This window comes from Ovis aries, chromosome 5, assembly GCF_016772045.2.
Source record: "Ovis aries strain OAR_USU_Benz2616 breed Rambouillet chromosome 5, ARS-UI_Ramb_v3.0, whole genome shotgun sequence".
Taxonomy (NCBI): domain Eukaryota; kingdom Metazoa; phylum Chordata; class Mammalia; order Artiodactyla; family Bovidae; genus Ovis; species Ovis aries.
Genome location: NC_056058.1, coordinates 52,958,024 through 52,974,914, shown reverse-complemented (window position 1 = coordinate 52,974,914; position 16,891 = coordinate 52,958,024). Strand labels below are relative to the sequence as shown.

The 16,891-nt window shown below is 41.7% G+C and overlaps 1 protein-coding gene and 1 long non-coding RNA gene across 2 annotated transcripts; both read left to right on the top strand.

Annotated features, from left to right (window-relative positions):
- Window positions 1–964: 964 nt before the first annotated feature.
- On the top strand, window positions 965–5,925 carry LOC132659892 (uncharacterized). The gene is made up of 2 exons (XR_009600866.1): window positions 965–1,165; window positions 2,969–5,925. It is a non-coding gene; the product is annotated as an uncharacterized LOC132659892 (long non-coding RNA).
- Window positions 5,926–10,306: 4,381 nt separating this feature from the next.
- Window positions 10,307–14,765, top strand: MRPL37 (mitochondrial ribosomal protein L37). Its single transcript, XM_042250825.1, is given in 3 exon segments — window positions 10,307–10,374; window positions 13,536–13,927; window positions 13,930–14,765. Coding segments are annotated over 3 exon segments (1,296 nt in total).
- Window positions 14,766–16,891: the final 2,126 nt, after the last annotated feature.

Genomic DNA, 16,891 nt, shown 5'->3' with positions numbered 1-16,891 from the left:
CTCCATTCCTCTGCCACCCTCACCCCAGCAAATAAATAAATGATGAATATATACATCCATACCTTCAGTCTCTCTGGAATTACTGATGCTCCTTCTCAAGACTATAGGAAGAACTGGTACCCTCAGGAAAAAACAAGGTTTCTATCAGTAAGTCATTATCTTGGCTTCCATGTAAGACATCGTTACCTGCAACTTTTTTCTGGGTCTGTTTCCTTACGAAGCTTCCCTCTGGATGTGCCCCCGCCCCCTCCCATCTTATCCCAAGAGGACTCTAGTGGAAGACACGCCTGCAAAGAGACATTTTACTCCTGTCCCAGAGGGTTCCCTTAAGTGCATCATTAGAGTTTCAGGAAGGCATTTCCAGGGCAACCTAATCCACTAACAAAGTGCTTCCAGTTGATCCTGCCAGTCAATAATGGCCCAGGCAACAGCTTACAGTAAGTCAGCCATTTCCCCTTTCAAACACCAATGTCTTAGGACTCACATTCCTAATGAGAATGTAGTACTTCATCCATGAATAATATATGCGGGGCACACTCCATTCCAAACAACTGCTATTTTTAAAAGATTAAAACCAAAACTGGAGAGAAATGTGTGAATTAGATACATTTTATGGGATACATGGGTTTATTGCCAGCTCTTGCCCCAAGAATTAGCATGAAGATAGACTCAGCAGTAGCATAAAATAATTTCTGATCTAACACTCTTTTCTTTCAATAAGAATCAGGTTACTGAACACATTCAGAGTATTAGCTAACACTCCAATATCTGATTATATTTAACTTTGTTTCTTTAACTAATGTATTAACCTACTCTGGCCTCAATCATTGGGATTTTAATGCTGGACCAATCAAGGATGCGCTTGTTATTTGATGCACTCATATCGCCATCTACTGTCCTCAAACTGTCAGTGCAGGACTATATCCGGCAACTTGTGTGAATGCGCGCACGCGTGTGTGTGCTCAGTCGTGTCCGATTCTCTGGGAACCCATGGACTGTCGACCGCCAGGCTCCTCTGTCCATGGAATTTTCCAGGCAAAAATACTGGGATGGGTTGCCATTTCTTACTACTCCAGGGAATCTTCAGGACCCAGGGATCGAACTGCGTCTCTTGTGTTTCCTGCGTTGGCAGGTGGACTCCACCACTGCACCATTTGGGCCAAAGGTCAGATTTTTTTTCCTCTTTGTTTTAAAGTTCTTGAGTATTATCAGAAATGTTCTGTTCACCAAGATGACAAAGTAAACCTCTAGCTGCCATCGGGTTATGGGGTAAAATAAGTCTGAATCTATAGCTAGTAAGTACTGCCTTTGGTTGTAGTAAAGAGCAAATTATTTTATGTCTAACCAAGTAGGCCAGCACACCATGATAGTGGCTTTGGAGATTGGATATTAAAGTATTTGGGAAATAGTTTGGCAAGAAATGAAGAATGGGAGGAAGAGAAATCATAGCTTTAAAAACTAAAAGGAGCTTGTGAAATGGAATCACCATCTCATCTTAAAGACATAGCAACTGAGTACCAAGAGGGAAAGTACTTCCACAGGGTCACACAGCAAGGTAAGGGTTAGACCCCTGCCTATTCAGAACAGTCAATGTCCTGTTTTTAACCTTATGGATTCTGGAATAGGAATGGAGAGGTGGCAAATAAAACAAGAAGAATTTTAAGACTATTACACATTTGAAAAAGCAGCAAGTCATTTAAAAGAGCTTTTAATATGAAATTAAATTGCAAGGCTAAAATATTTGGACAATTTAAAAGAAGAGTATTCTGTATCTCAGAAATGAGAAGCTCTTTTCATTGGTCTGGGCTTCATCATTTTAGTTCAGTTCAGTCACTCAGTCGTGTCCGACTCTGCAGGTTAGGCTCTTTCTGAGACAAGTAGTTCTTAATTTGGGGGAGAATGGACTGCTTGGAGAAAACCTAGGCAGTGAATACCTGAACATGAAAGTTCACATTCAATGTCAGGGACAAAGCCTCTGAGGAAGAGCTGAATAAAAAGGCACCAGGGAGATCACGTGGCCAGGGACTCACATTCCCAGCAATACTCACATTTGGACTATGAACCGTCTTTCCTTTTTTTCTTTTTTTTTTTTTTTAATGTGGACAATTTAAAAGTCTTTACTGAAATTGTTGCAATATTGTTTCTGTCTTATGTTTTGGGTTTTTGGCCAGGAGGCATAGGAAATCTTAGCTCCCTGATCAGGGATCCAAACTGCACCCCCAGCACTGGAAGGCAAAGTCTTAACCACTAGACTGCCAGGGAAGTCCCTGAACCTTCTTTGTGAAGTGAGATTACACACACACTCACAGAGACACATTCTGAGGACTGGAAAAAAAAAAGAAAACATAAAACATTCACCACACAACCTTACCCTTGTGACCACACCACCTGAATGCACTCTGAATTCACATTTTTTAATAAACACTGTTTAGTACCGCAGACTTTGCACACATATATTGCTGTATATTGTTTTGTGCTAAAAAAATTCACTTAGTATAATAAACAGTTAAAACTGAACAACTGTTTTTACAGCCCTCTTGAGGTATATTTGCTTTTTAATCTACCTGGATCCTCAAGAAATTGAGAGGGTCTGGACCTCTTATCCTTGGAGAGGTCAGGGATTTGGTTCGAGGCTGGCCCTAAGTCTATTCACGTTGGGGTTTGTAGAACCCAGGTTAGTAGCCTCTGATCTGTACTCTTTCTTGTTCCTTTAGTCTCAGGGAGGCAAAGGATAAGAAGTGAGATTAAAGCAATAATTGGCTTGGAGAAAACAAAGCAATACACTATCTAGAGAGATTTAAATAATGCTACAGTAAGCGAGTGTGTCCCAGGGTGTCTCAGGGAGGTTGTCAGTAATCCCAGCTGTTCGGTGCCTGAACAAGAGGCAAGAAGCCAAGTCTAGGCTGTAAGTGTATTCCTGTCCATGTCACCAGATAACACTGCTAGTGTTATTATTCTCTTCTGGCAGCTCTCCACTGAAGCACCGTGAGATGCCACACTCTGTGCAAAGGCTGAACATCCAGCAACAGATTTCTCTTAAGTGAAGAGTGAGGAAGAATTTTGCATTCCGTTCCTTGTAATATTCAAGCTCACAGCTCATGAAGACACACCATGGGTAACTTGTGGAACTGATGGAACGTGTCTTAGCTTCTATTTCCTGTTCCCCACTTTCACACACCCCCAGAGCTGAATGTTGAAGAGTGTGTTCTCAAAAGGACAATTTTAATTTTGGAATAATGTGATCACCTCCCACATCCTCGCCCCCTAACACATCCTTAAGTTTCCTCTCCCTTAAAGGGAGATAGATTTTATACTGACTGTCTGTGTTATCAGGGAGGGAATTGATCTCATCAACTTACTCACGCTAAGATGCTGCACATTCATTGTGTTACATGCCCCAAGGACTCCTGAATTATCAGCATCATCTTAATAGCTACTGTTGATGGAGGGCCTGTCAGAGCCATTACCTCTCTCAGCTCTCCCCGACTGGTGGTGTAACATTGTACAGAAGACTGAATGTCTCTGAGCCAGGGTAAAATGGAGATAATAAGAAGACTGCCTCTCAGGTGTGCTGTGCAGATAAAATACGATGATCTGCATGTTAGACCCCTAGCACATTCCCCAGCTCTAGGCGAGTGCTTAATGAATGTTGGTAGTATCCATTAAAGAGGTAGAAGCAGCCGTATTTGTTGTTGTTCAGCTCAAGTTGAGGCATAAAGAAGTTACCAAAGATGCCCAAAGATTGAAATTCAGCTCTGTTTGCAAATTTGTTGCTCTTCCCACTGTGTAGTTTTAGGTAAAGGTTATTATTTGGTATAAACGTATTTCTCGGTAATGGGGGATCAGGCTTTGGTGGGGGAGATGGGTGGCAGAATAGGGAACTGAGAATAATCGATACCAAATGGTTAAAAATAGAAATGCCAGTATCTTCTGCCAGACAGGTTGCATTCTTGGGACCCTCTCATCCATTCCACACAGATTTACTAAGTACTATATTGTATCCATCATAGCTGTTAGGTATTTAAGGTACAAAGATGAATTCAATACAATCTCTGAACTCAAACATTCACATACAAACACACACTCATACTCAAAATCATAACAATAGAAGGCAAAGATTAAGGTTCTAGATTCTTGATCACTACTTCTTATTTGCAGAAAAATGTCTAGTGCTGTATTCAGCTTTGGATTCGACATAGTTCACATATGGTTTGGACAAATCACTTAACCTCAGGTGACCTCTGCTTCCATATCTGTAAAATGAAGCTGTCTCCTGTTATAGAGATACTGTGACTGATGACAAAAGATAAAATATTGCCGCCCAATCTTCAGAAGCATACTAAGATGCAACAGAGGAAGAAGGCAGCAGACAGCAGTCTGTCTCATTAAAATAAAGCCTCCACAAGAAAGAATTGGGATTCGACTGGTATAATTTTAAAGTCAGAATGGGAGACCCTTTGAGATCATTCTTTGTAGCCTCAGTTCCACCTAAAATTTTGAGATAATAGGAAATGTTCAGTTTAGTCACTCCCCTCAGTTTCTTCCTGAAAATACCATTGAACTTGACTCCCAAAATACAAATAATAGCTAAAGTTGTTTGTACCACCATACAGTCTCTGAAAGGAAGTCTGCAGAATAAAGTTGTAAGTGAACTCACTTTGAGATCTGAAGTGTTTTTATTTTTTTTTAATGTTATGCTGATCTGAAAAGCAAGTATTGGCTGCTCTTCACATACGAAGTTAACACCTTTTCAGGTTTTCTTCAAAATAATGACAATTTTCTGGAACAAATGGTCCAAGTTAGGAGTGCATAATTTGATCATGATGTTGAGTGAAGCCAAGTCCACATATGTGTTTTGAAACTGTGATCTCATCAGCATGAAACCTAACCAACAGAAATACACTCTTCCTTAAAACAGATTGGAGAATAAGGGGGAAAAAAGAATGTAACTGCCCGACTTTGAAACAACTGGTTCCAGCAAATACACAGGCAATATTTTACGCATAGCCATAAAAAACAAAAGAAGTCTACCCTTGCCTACCCCCACAGTCCTGCTTCGAGCAACCTGCTTGACTATGTTGTATCATTCACAGTGTGATGCTCATTGCCTATGTTGTGTTATGCACATTGGCACCATCCTTACCATGTTTGCTATGCATTATGCAACAGATCTCTTGGCAAAGGAATAGTGTAATTTGTAAGCCAGTAATTGTCAACCTTTTATCTTCCACCTAGGAAACCCATTTTTCAAACGATGTCTCCGTTGCCTTTCCAAAATATGCAACAGATACAAGCAATATCAAATCCAAAAACACTTAGGAGTTAAGTTCAAAAACACTTTCTGTTTAAAAAGCAATCAGTCAGAGATTTCAATAACATGTCAGTGGTCTCTAGTGTGCATTTTAATGTTTTTCTAAATAGTTTTCTATATGCATACATGGAATTTATTGAACTCCCTGAAGCAACCTGTGGGGAAAGTTTAAAAAGCCTAGTTATAATAAAAAGGAACAGGTTTTAGAATCAGGCAGAGCAAGGTGTGAAAGAGGTGCCTACCAGCTGCATGCTCATGAGATAATCACTTTACTTCTCTGAGGATATTTACTTCATATATATATTAGAGATAGAAAAATCCGGGATTGTTGTGGGATATAATATATGATATTATATAATATATGATATTATACATGGCATTGAAACATGTATAATATCATATATGAAATAAATTGCCAGTCTAGGTTCAATGCATGATACTGGATGCTTGGGGCTGGTGCACTGAGATGACCCAGAGGAATGGTACGGGGAGGGAGGAGGGAGGGGGGTGCAGAATGGGGAATATGTGTATACCTGTGGCGGATTCATGTTGATGTATGGCAAAACCAATACAATATTGTAAAGTAATTAACCTCCAATTAAAATAAGTAAATTTATATTTTAAAGAATTTCTGAAAGTGCCTGGCACATAGAAATATTCAGTAGGTAAGTGGCAATGTGGTTATAGTTATGCTTGGCTCCATCACCTCCTCTGTCCCTCTTCCACCACTTTCTGCCTGTACCCCATGGGTCTGTGTGAATGAGTCGATGGGAGGGTACCACATTACTTATTCATGCTGGTGAAGTGAGTGACCCCTTTTCTAAAAGTCTGCTTCTTCCTGGGAGGAGGGGGATAGAATAAAGGCAAGGGATACTAGGATTTCTAAGCACAATTATCCTTGGAGATGGATAATTAGTTCATTTAAAAACAGACTCACCTGCCTTAGAAATAGCTGTGGTTTGCAAAGAATGATAGAGGAAAGCTCTTTTAGAACACCTCATACCATTTTACAGTGATTCAGCAGTCAAGCCATTGTTTGTAAAAGGCATTTTTCACAACTAAATCCAAACATGTCATACTCATAGAAATGAATCCTACCGATGGCATCTGCAGGTGGGGAAAGCATGAAGAGAGAAGGGCAAAAACCAAATAACAAATGGAAAGGTTTATCTCAAGGACTTGAGAAGTCAAAGCTGGGAAATTCAGGAATGCTCTGAAATATCACTTTCATTGCCAGTGCACTTTCCCTTGCCTTTTGAGTTATCTACAGGTATTCATGGAGGAGGGATTCATTTTTCATTCATCTTGCTAACCCTCAGTAGCTAGCACAGGTGATGGCATCTGGAGGGTGCTCAATAAATGTGTGTTAAATTTAATTGCAGGAATGAGAGTGTTTGCTTAGAATGGCACAAAATTGGCGTGTTAAACTTATGATTACCAGGAGAGAAATGGGAGGGGGAGATAACTTGGGAGATTGGGATTGACTTATACACACTACTATATAAAAAATAGATTAACAAATAAGAACCTTCTCTATGGCGCCTGCTCAGTACTCTGTAATGGCCTATATGGGGAAAGAATCTAAAAAAAGAGAGGATATATGTATACGTAAAACTGATTCACTCTGTGGTGTAGCAGAAACTAATACAACATTGTAAATCAGCTGTACTCCACTATAACCCCATAAAAACTTTTTAAATGATTTGTCCATTCTGGACATTTTATATAAATGGAATCATACATTACTACAAAAAAGAAACTGACAAGGTTATGTCAGAATGAGTGTTAGTTGGGAATATAAGGTGGTTGATTTCAGTTTAGTTCTCAAAACATTGAATTATCCATACTGTCAACTAAAAAAGAAAAAAATGCACAACTTAAATGTAGAGAGTTGTGTGTTGCTTGGCAGCCAAAACTGAGAACGTAAGCCTGGGATGCTGCTTCTTAGATAACTCTGAGGGACTGCTCTGATGAAGTCATGGAGGAGCCATGATATGGAGGCGTTTTTGCTACAAAGACTAGGTATGTAAGTGCTCAGTTGTTCCAGTTGTGTCCAACTCTTTGCGCCCAAAGAGCTGAACTGTAGCGTGCCAGCCTCCTCTGTCCATGGGTTCTCCAGGCAAGAATACTGGAGTGGGTTGCCATGCCCTCCTCCAGGGGATCTTCTTGACCCAAGGATTGAAATGGTATCTCTTGTGTCTCCTGCATTAGCAGGCAGGTTCTTTACCATGAGAACCATCTGGGAAGTCTACAAAGACTAGGTAGTGGAACTTCATAAGATTACTGCTGGGGCTTCCCTGGCAGCTCAGCAGTAAAGAATTCCCCTACCAATGCCAGAGACAAGGGTTCAGTCCCTGGTCTGGGGAAGATCCTACATGCCTCGGAGCAACTAAGCCCCTGCACCACAACTATTAAGCCTGTGCTCTAGAGCCTGGGAAACCCAACTATTGAGCCCATGCTCTGCAACTACTGAAGCCCACACACCTAGAGCCTGTGCTCTGCCGCAAGAGAAGCCACCACCATAAGAAGCCGAAGCACTGCAACGAAGAGTAGCCCCCGTCACAACTAGAGAGGAGCCTAGGCAGCAACAAAAAATATCCAAAACAGCCAAAAATAAATAGGTAAATAAACAATTTTTTAAATTTAAGGAATGATTACTGATAATTAAAGAAAGCCAGACACCTCGAGTTCATGAATTTAGCACTTTTCTATGTATGAGAAGATGCGAGAGTCTCAGCTCATTGAAATCACTCCTTTGATATGTGCCTCAGCTATCTGGGGCCAGAATCCTGAATCCCCTCACAGTGCATGTGTGGGGGTGGCTGCAGTGGCTGAGGGCTTGCCAGCCTGTTTGTCTCCATCTTGAGTTCCCTAAGGGCTCGCAGTCTGGGGTGGCTGTAGTGCCTGATGGCTGTAACAGCCTCTGTTTACTGATTTGCCAGGCAACATTTTTCATTCACAATGCTATTAGGGTTGCATTTGGTCAAGTCCCAGAGAAATCAACTCACTGCAAAAAATAGCCTTGCTTAACTCATCACTGCAAAGAGGTCATTCAAGCACCCAATGCCCAGTCAAAATGGAGTGAAAAAAAGAAAAACTATTGGAAGGAACACCCCTGGAAGAGGAAGAGATCACAAAGTTTTTAGTTTCAAAATTGCACTGACACCAGTTTCCTTAAATATTCATGTCATTGTCTGTAGCCAAACTAACAAAACTGACGATGACTCCCAAACATATTCACATACATTTAATTCCTACAACAACCCAGAATTGTTGGCCTTGTGGGGAGAATAAAAGAAACTCTGAGAGTTTAAATAATCACCAAGAGGTCACACCAAGCTTGTCTGATCCCAAAGCGCCCTATTAATTACACCAAACTTATTTACACATAGTTCCTTTTGTTAAATATCCTCAACCTCCATCTGATATTTGCTCACTCCGAGCAACAACACATCCCTAGCAGAGATCACCACCGTATCCCCAATCCTAGTTCTGTACCGGGCACAGGGAAAGCACTCTGTAAGTAAGTAGGTGTCGAAGGTTTGTTAGAATGTACAAGTGAGTGAACAAATGAAAACATGAGTAGATGAACAGACTATCACCTGGGACAATGGTACCCAGAGATTTTAGCTGGATACAGCAGAGCCTGATTTCCTGCGGTGTGTCTAATTTTTTTTACTCCTGAGATGTTGGTCCCCAATGGAAGACTGATTCTAGTGATGAAAAGGGGTTCTGAAGAGGTTAAATAAAAAGGTTTCTATAAAAATACCAGAGAATTGGCCCTTCATGAAGCCACAAGGATGAGTAATATAGATTTATATGTTTATGTTCTAGAATTTTAAAGTTTTTAGAAATAAGAAACTGCTTTGGGGATAAAGCTAAAAATCCCAGTTTGGGGTTTTTTTGTTTTGTTTTGTTTTTTAGGTACATAGATGGTAAAATATATATATATATGATTCACTTTTAAAAAATCTTGACAAGGTACCAGGCAATTCTAATCCAGTCATTGTATGCATCAGTCACTCTGCATCTTTTCCAAAAATGTGCGTGGAGTTGGAAAGCCTGGTAATGATTGACCTATACAGACACACACACGGGGCACAAGATTTAAGGAGCCAAAGCACACAATTCAAACGTGAGTTGGGAGACATTCTTAAGCTGTATAATGCAGATGTGCTTAGCTGCTGCCAAAGAAATCTCAGGTTACCTTTATAGACAATGATCTGAGCCTCAAGCACATCTCCCAATTACCCTAGGGTCTCTCCAAATGGCAGGCTGGCTTGCAATGTGTGGTTCCAAAGACTGCCAGAGGACATCAGGCAATTGTTTGAAAATGCAACCAATGTCATATATCTTCATGATAAATCTGGTTTCCATTCCATCAGAAAAAAAGAATGTCTATGACATTAAAAAAAAGAAAAAGATTTATGCATCTGATAGAAACTGGATTCAACCTGATGCCTCTTGACCAACCCCTTGAATTTTTCATATATGTAAATAAGATCTCGAGAGTTGTCACATACTGCTACTCTGTTGTAGTACCATCCTATTGAACACAGAGGCTAAAATTACCCCTCGATAGGATATTAAATAAAATTATAAATTTAAATGGAAAATTAGAGAAAGAACTATGGATGGAACAGAGATGGAGTTCTAATTTGCACCAAAGACAATAAGAAAATGCATTTCTCATATTGCCATTTTGCCCAAGGACATTTGTACATATAGGCCTAAAGAAAGAAAGAGAAAGTAACTGTCCAATGGAAGTAACCAAGGGGTTGGAGCCCAGTTTGAGAACATCAGTGCTTTGCTACTAGCGAATCAGAGTCCAGAAAGAGTCCTTTCCCAGAAGCCCAATGAGTTAATGACAACTAAGGTTGTTGGAGTTCAACAAAAAAAGCTTTTGAAATCGTAGTTCTGTTCCATGTCTCTTATAATCATTTATTTACTCAAATATTTAACCAAATATTTACATATCTATTTGTACAAAGAACTATGTCAGACACTGTAGAGGCTGCAATGATTAATGAGACTAGAGCTGCCCTCAACAAGTTGATAATCCAGTAAGGCAACACAGTTTACTCTGTGCCCAAATTGGAGAGAGGTAACTTATGCGCCAAAGAGGGTGATGGCTGCTTTTAAGAGAAGTGGGGAAAGTTCTGTGAGAAAGACACAGAGCTAACCAAAAGGAAGTCATTTTGAAACTCTAAGGAACATCTTGTCTAGCACAAGTACCCATTAATAAATTATTGATGGGCTAAAGAAAGTGCCTCCTTGCATCACTACATATTTACTGGGCATGAAGTCAGAGGCATCCATTTAGAATTCATTTAGAACTTCCCCCAAACCACGCTGATTCATTAGTCTTGATGCTCTCAGAAATATTTCTATAAGCCCATTATAGTTCTAGTCCACACAGCTAATTTGTATTTGATTCTCAGCCAATGAGGACTAAGAGCCATTTGAGTGGCCCTCACCAGGCATTCACTGACTCCACCAGGTCCCTCTTCTGCCATTACTTGTGTGCCACTGAACACCTGGGTTCAAGACAGCTGAAAACAGGAGTGCAAGCGATGGTGCTGAAGGTTCTACCCAAGATCAAGGAAGATACTGGACGGCAGGAAGGAGGCTTCACTACAACAGCTCCAAGTGCCTTCAAGGAGACAGTCTAAGAGACCCAGATCAACAGACAATTGTCTGGTGGAAATCCTTTGACATTTTGAAGGGCAGCATAAGCCTCATTGCAGCAGAGAAAGATTGTCCAACAACAATATGAAGGGTAAATAGAGGAAATCTATGGCCAGAGGCATATCACAACTTCAGGGGACTTCAAGAGCAATTGCCAAAGTATATCAATAGCACGTCCCGAAGGATGTTCAATAATCACCTAGAGCACCCATTTAGTTATTGTGATTATTTCCAGGAACAGATTCCCACAATAATTTCAGGTCGGGGAGTGGAGGCAGAGGGTGATGTAAAACACTATTTCTATTCCAGATACCCCAAGAACCCTGTAATTTAGGATATCCTGAGGGAGATTCACTTTCTGTAAGCAATAACTTACAGAGGATGAGATGGTTGGCTGGAATCACGGATTCAATGGACAAGAATTTGGGCAAATTCCAGGAGATGGTGAGGGACAGGGAAACCTGACGTATTGCAGTCCATGGGGTCATGAAGAGTCAGACATGACTTGACAACTGAACAACAGCAAGAAGCAACAGCAGTTCTTCAAGGCAATTGTATAACACAAAGGAGAGTGAATAAAATGGCATGAGGAACTTTTGTTCAGTACAAAAGGAAAATCTTATAATTTTGGTCACCCTGCATTATTGCAAATAAAATTTGCCTGGTTTATTAACATAACATTCACAATTTGGGGATGGAAAGGGAAAGAAACCTACAAAGCAATCTACAACTTAAGCTAAAAATGACTACTTCCTATGCTGGGGAGTGTTCGTGCACCATGGTTAAAAGTGGTGGCTTTAGGATCAGACAGTTCTGGGAGCAAATTCCAGCTCCATCATTCACCAGCTGAGAAAGTTGAATTACTCTTCTAGTCACAATGCTCACGTCTATAAAACAGGTAATAATTGTAGTTCCTTATAGGATCAAATAAGAGAATACGTATCAAATATTTAGTGCATCACCCTCTCATAAGTTAGTACTCAACAAATGTAGCTTTGGAGTTTTTTATATATTTTTTCCATAACGGTTTTGGATTATCATCTCCCTAGAGAAGAGGCACATCATTAATATCATTAATGTTGGCCAGTCCTCGTTCTGTGCCCCCTTACAGATTAGGAGGGCAGAAATCAAGCCAGTCACACAGATCCCCTTTGAGAGTGTAGTCTCCTACTGACAGTTGTTTTGGGGAGGTCAAAGGGCACCGTATGGCAGGTAATAATGATGTTTGTCTGCATAATGCACCCTCCACTTGCTGAGTTGTCAGTGTCCCCATGGCCTCATGAAGCTCTAGCCCTTGCTCCTTATTTATCACATGTCACTTGTCCCAGCATGTTTCCTGCACACAGGATGTTTGGACACAAATCTGCTCATCTTTTAAGTTCTGTTTTCCCCCCATACCATCCCCCTGTTGACCTGACTCAGTCTCAGTGGACTGTCATCATTATGCAAATGGCTTCAAGTTTGGTTTCCAACTTATATATACCTGCTGGGCATCTTAACATAGACCTGCCAGAACATCACATTCAAGTCCAAAGCCAAATATCTGTTTGCTACTCTCATTCATTATATTCTATCATATTCTCGGAGTTAATGGCATCAATGGCCTTTCTCTAAACCCAGTTGTGTTGTCTATCCACTTTACAATAAATCTTCAAGGTATCTCTTGTTTTTCATCTCCATTTGTCCTACCCTTTTCTCTACCTTTTACCCAAATCCGTTTGTTCAACAACTAATTACTGAGATCCACCATTGACTAGGTGCGGCATTCTGTTGTAAGCTCTGTGTGTTGGGACCTAGAGATGAACAGGTAGACATGGTTCTTTTCCTCATGGAACTGTCATTCTAGGCAAGCAATGCAGATTTTAAACCAGTAATTCAATAAGCAAAATCATTTCAAATAGTCACGTTATGAATAAATTAGAACTTGGTAATATGAAAAAATGTCTTGGGCAGAGGATAGGGAGACAAAGAGCAGAGACTGGGACTCTGAGTAAGTGATATGTGAGCTAGGGCAAGAAGCCAGTCATGTGAAATTCTGGAAATAGCATATTCTAGGTAGATGAAATGATAAGAACAAAGGCTCGGATGTCTGAAGTCAGACTATGCTTGGCATGTTTAAAAAAACCAAGAAAGCCAGAGAGTTGGAGCAGAAGTGAGAGTTCAGGTCTGAGAAACACACAGGGGCAGGTCAAGCCATGCAGAGGATCCTGGACCAGGGTAAGAGTGTAGATTTCATAATAAGTATTATAGGAAGTCATTGAAAGTTAGAAGAGGCATGGCCTAGTCTCTCTCTCTGTACGTGTGTGTGTGTGTGTATGCTTGCACGCTCAGTCATGCCAGACTCTTTTCAAACTCCTGGACTGCAGCCTGCCAGGCTCCTCTGTCCATGGGATTTCCCAGGCAAGAATACTGGCGTGGGCCTTGCACAAGGGAAGATGACAGCATCCAGGTGGAGGTTTTGAGATCAGATCTGCAAGGTGCTGGTGTGGCAGCCCACAAAGGTTTGCCCCAGGTGGCTTGGCCTTCTGTGCTGCAGGGCCCCGAGATGCAGGGCAAATGATTGGGGCATGTGATTCATGCAGAAGCCAGAGCCTCCTCCCCGACACAGGGTATACACGATTCCTGGGCTAGAGTCCTTCACCTTCACAGGGAAGATGCACTCTATGCCCAGGCTGGCACGGCCAGTCTTCCCATCCTGAGACCCTGACTGGATGCCCCTCTTGCCCCTGCTGCGTGAGCACCTGCTGTACAAGGACCAGGTCTGCTACGTCTTCCACCAGTGTTGCCACGTCCTCGAGGGTGTAAAGCAGGCTCTCTGGCTTAACAAAACCAAGTTAACAGAAGGCCATCCTGAGAAAGTGCCTAGCCTTACTGGTGATCCAAGAAACCACACAGAAGATCAAGATGAACCTGTTCTGAATGCAATCTCTCAGCTCATCTCTGGCACTCTACTGAAGACATCCCTAAGAGAGAGACCTATTGCCCAGTCATTGTGGACAGCCTGATGCAGCTGTGTAAAACCCAGATTCTCAAGCATCCTTCTCTGATCAGGCAGATCTATGCCCAAAACAACATGTGATCCACCACCTGGAAATAAGAGTCGACCCTGATCCAGGTCCATAGTTCCGGTAGAGCCCAAGTGAATGCCGAGGATCCTCTGCCTCCCATTGGCCCCCGGGAGGAGGCAGAAGCTACTGAGAATCATGTTCTTGAGAACTTCAATCCCATAACTCCCACCATCAGTCTTTAGGAGTGCAATGTTCATGATGTGAATGATGACAATGGATTTCTGGAGGGCTATTTTTATCCCTATCCTCACACTCAGTATTTTCTGGAGTCGTCCAACTTAGAACCACACTGCTTCCAGCCAGATCAGTTGTGGGCCAAGATGATCCTGTCTGCCTTTGGCAATGTGCTGGCTCAGGCTTGGTTCCTGTATGGGAATGACCCTAAGGTTTTGGAGCAGCCAGTAGTCATGCAGAGCATGGGCACCCACGGGTGTGTCTTCCTGGTGCTACAGCTGAACACCACAGATCTGGCCTTCGAGGAGGACTTCAAGAATCTAGCCTGGGTGGACTCCAATCAACCCCTGCATTGGCACTTTTTTTGTGTTCCAGTGATCCAAAAGAAGGTGGTTATAGACCATGTTGGACCAACTTGTTCCCAGCCAGAGACATTCAGGAAGTTTTTAGCTCTGTATTTTCATGGTGTTCTGTGGCCCAAGGACTGTCCTGAGGCCTGGAGCCCCAGACCTCTCTCTTCCTGAAGATCCTGGAGTCTGGACAGTGCCTGGGGCTTGTCCTGAGCTGCAGCACTCCTTTGGCTGGGGCTCTCACCCACAATAAAGAGCCCTTAGGGTGCACTGGAGCCTGTGTTTGTTGTGAGGGTGCTGTCAGGTGAGACACCCACAGTTGCACACAAGCCCTTGCCCTGAGCTTGCCTCTGTGCAAGGGCCAGCCCTGGAGCCTCACCTGTCCCAACTTTATCTGTGACCCATCTTGTGACTTTACATAAGAATCTTCAGCTCTCTGAGTTTCAAAAGAATCCTGGAGTGGGTTTCCATTTCCTTCCACAGGGGATCTTCCTGACCAAGGAATCGGACCCACACTCTCTTGTGCCTCCTGCATTGGCAGGCAGGATCTTTGCCACTGTGCCACCTGGGAAGCTCCATGTTCTAGTCTACCTGCTTTTTTCAAGTTGACATTGACTGCTCTGGGGATAATGAGTTGTAGGGAAGCAAGATTGACTATAGGGCAGAGAAAAGAGTGTTGCAGGGATCCAGGCCATAGATGATAGTGACTTGACTAGGGTTAAGGAAGGAAAAATGTGAGGATTTTGGATGCATCATGGAGGTACTAGAGATGGTACTGTTACACAGATCTGCTAATGTTCTTCCTCCTTCCAAGGTTTTTCATCTCAATTCATTCAACACAAAGCTGACAGTGTCATCCTTCTAAAGATGTCATCCTTTGCCTGAATATGTCAATTGGTTCCCTGCTGTTCATAAAATAAAGTCCAAATTTCTTGGTATAGATTCAAAGTCTTATGCTTTAACTACTTTAGAGAGATATACAGAGGGACTTAGAAGGAAAGGATAAAACAGTTACAAAGCAGTTCACACAATACTATTCACAGAAAGTGGTGCTGGCTGTTGATGTGTGAAGAACTGGCATTCACAACTCTAACTGTTCTTACTCTGAGAGGATATGTAATAAACGCAAGAGTCACAGGGCATCAACTAGTGGTTATGTTTTAACTTCCAAGGGAAGAATAGGGAAGTTTTAAGAACTAGGAGACATGTAGTAGCTCCTCAGATCACAAATCAATAAATGAATTGATTGATTTGATTATGATCCTTGACTACATCCATTCCCCTGAAATATAATACCCAGCTACAATGGAATTGAATGAACACCTCATAACAAAACCTGCATTTTAATGTCAAGTCATCATGCTTTACATTAAACATGTGATTCCTTTTCCTCTCTGCCTTAAGTAAGCATTTCTTGGAAAATGAAAATTCATGTCAGGATCTTCAAACCAGATTTGAGAAGTCATGGTATTAATATTCCCTGGAAGAGGGCATGGCAACACATTCCAGTGTTCTTGCCTGGAGGATCCCCATGGACAGAGGAGCCTGGTGGGCTACATACAGTCCATAGGGTCACAGGGAATGGGATACAACTGAAGCTACTTAGCACACATGCACGTACATTATTAATATTAACAATACAGAAAAACAGAAGAGGGCAGTGTTACCACAGACTCCTGCATCAACGCCAGGCTTTGAAGAGAAAATGCAAGTTTCTCCGAGTCACCCTGTTCATATCCAGAATCTCAGAGAGTCGCAATTTCAATTGCTTGTTTCTTTCCACTTGCTGAGTCTCAAACTCTCAAACCAAGTCAGCAATGAGGCCTCCACTTTAATCTACCACTCTACTACCTCCTGCCAAGCTTTCTTAGCAGAAAAGACCCCTTTTGTCTGTGATATCAAGAAATACAAGCCCAGCCTCATGTTTACAGTGGTTATGAATGATTTTGTCTTTTGCAGGATGGATGCTGAAAGAACTTCATCTGCATTTCTGCATTGGCCTCAGGAGAAAAACCCTCTACATTTAACATGTTAGCATCTATGGGATCAAAAGATTTTTTGTACTGCCATGAAAATAGGTGTATGCAGCTACATATCCAGAGGTTTAATCAAAAACTTTCACTGAATGCCTGGTACACATAGAAAACCAGAAAGGAAAGTGTTCCAACCCTTGAGACAATTTAACAGACAAGTTGAGAGATAGCTCTTTGTATGGAAATGATTATTAATTCAATAATCAGTTGATTATTGAATCAATAGTAATACTAATTTATATAATAATAGATACTGTTCCTTGGAAG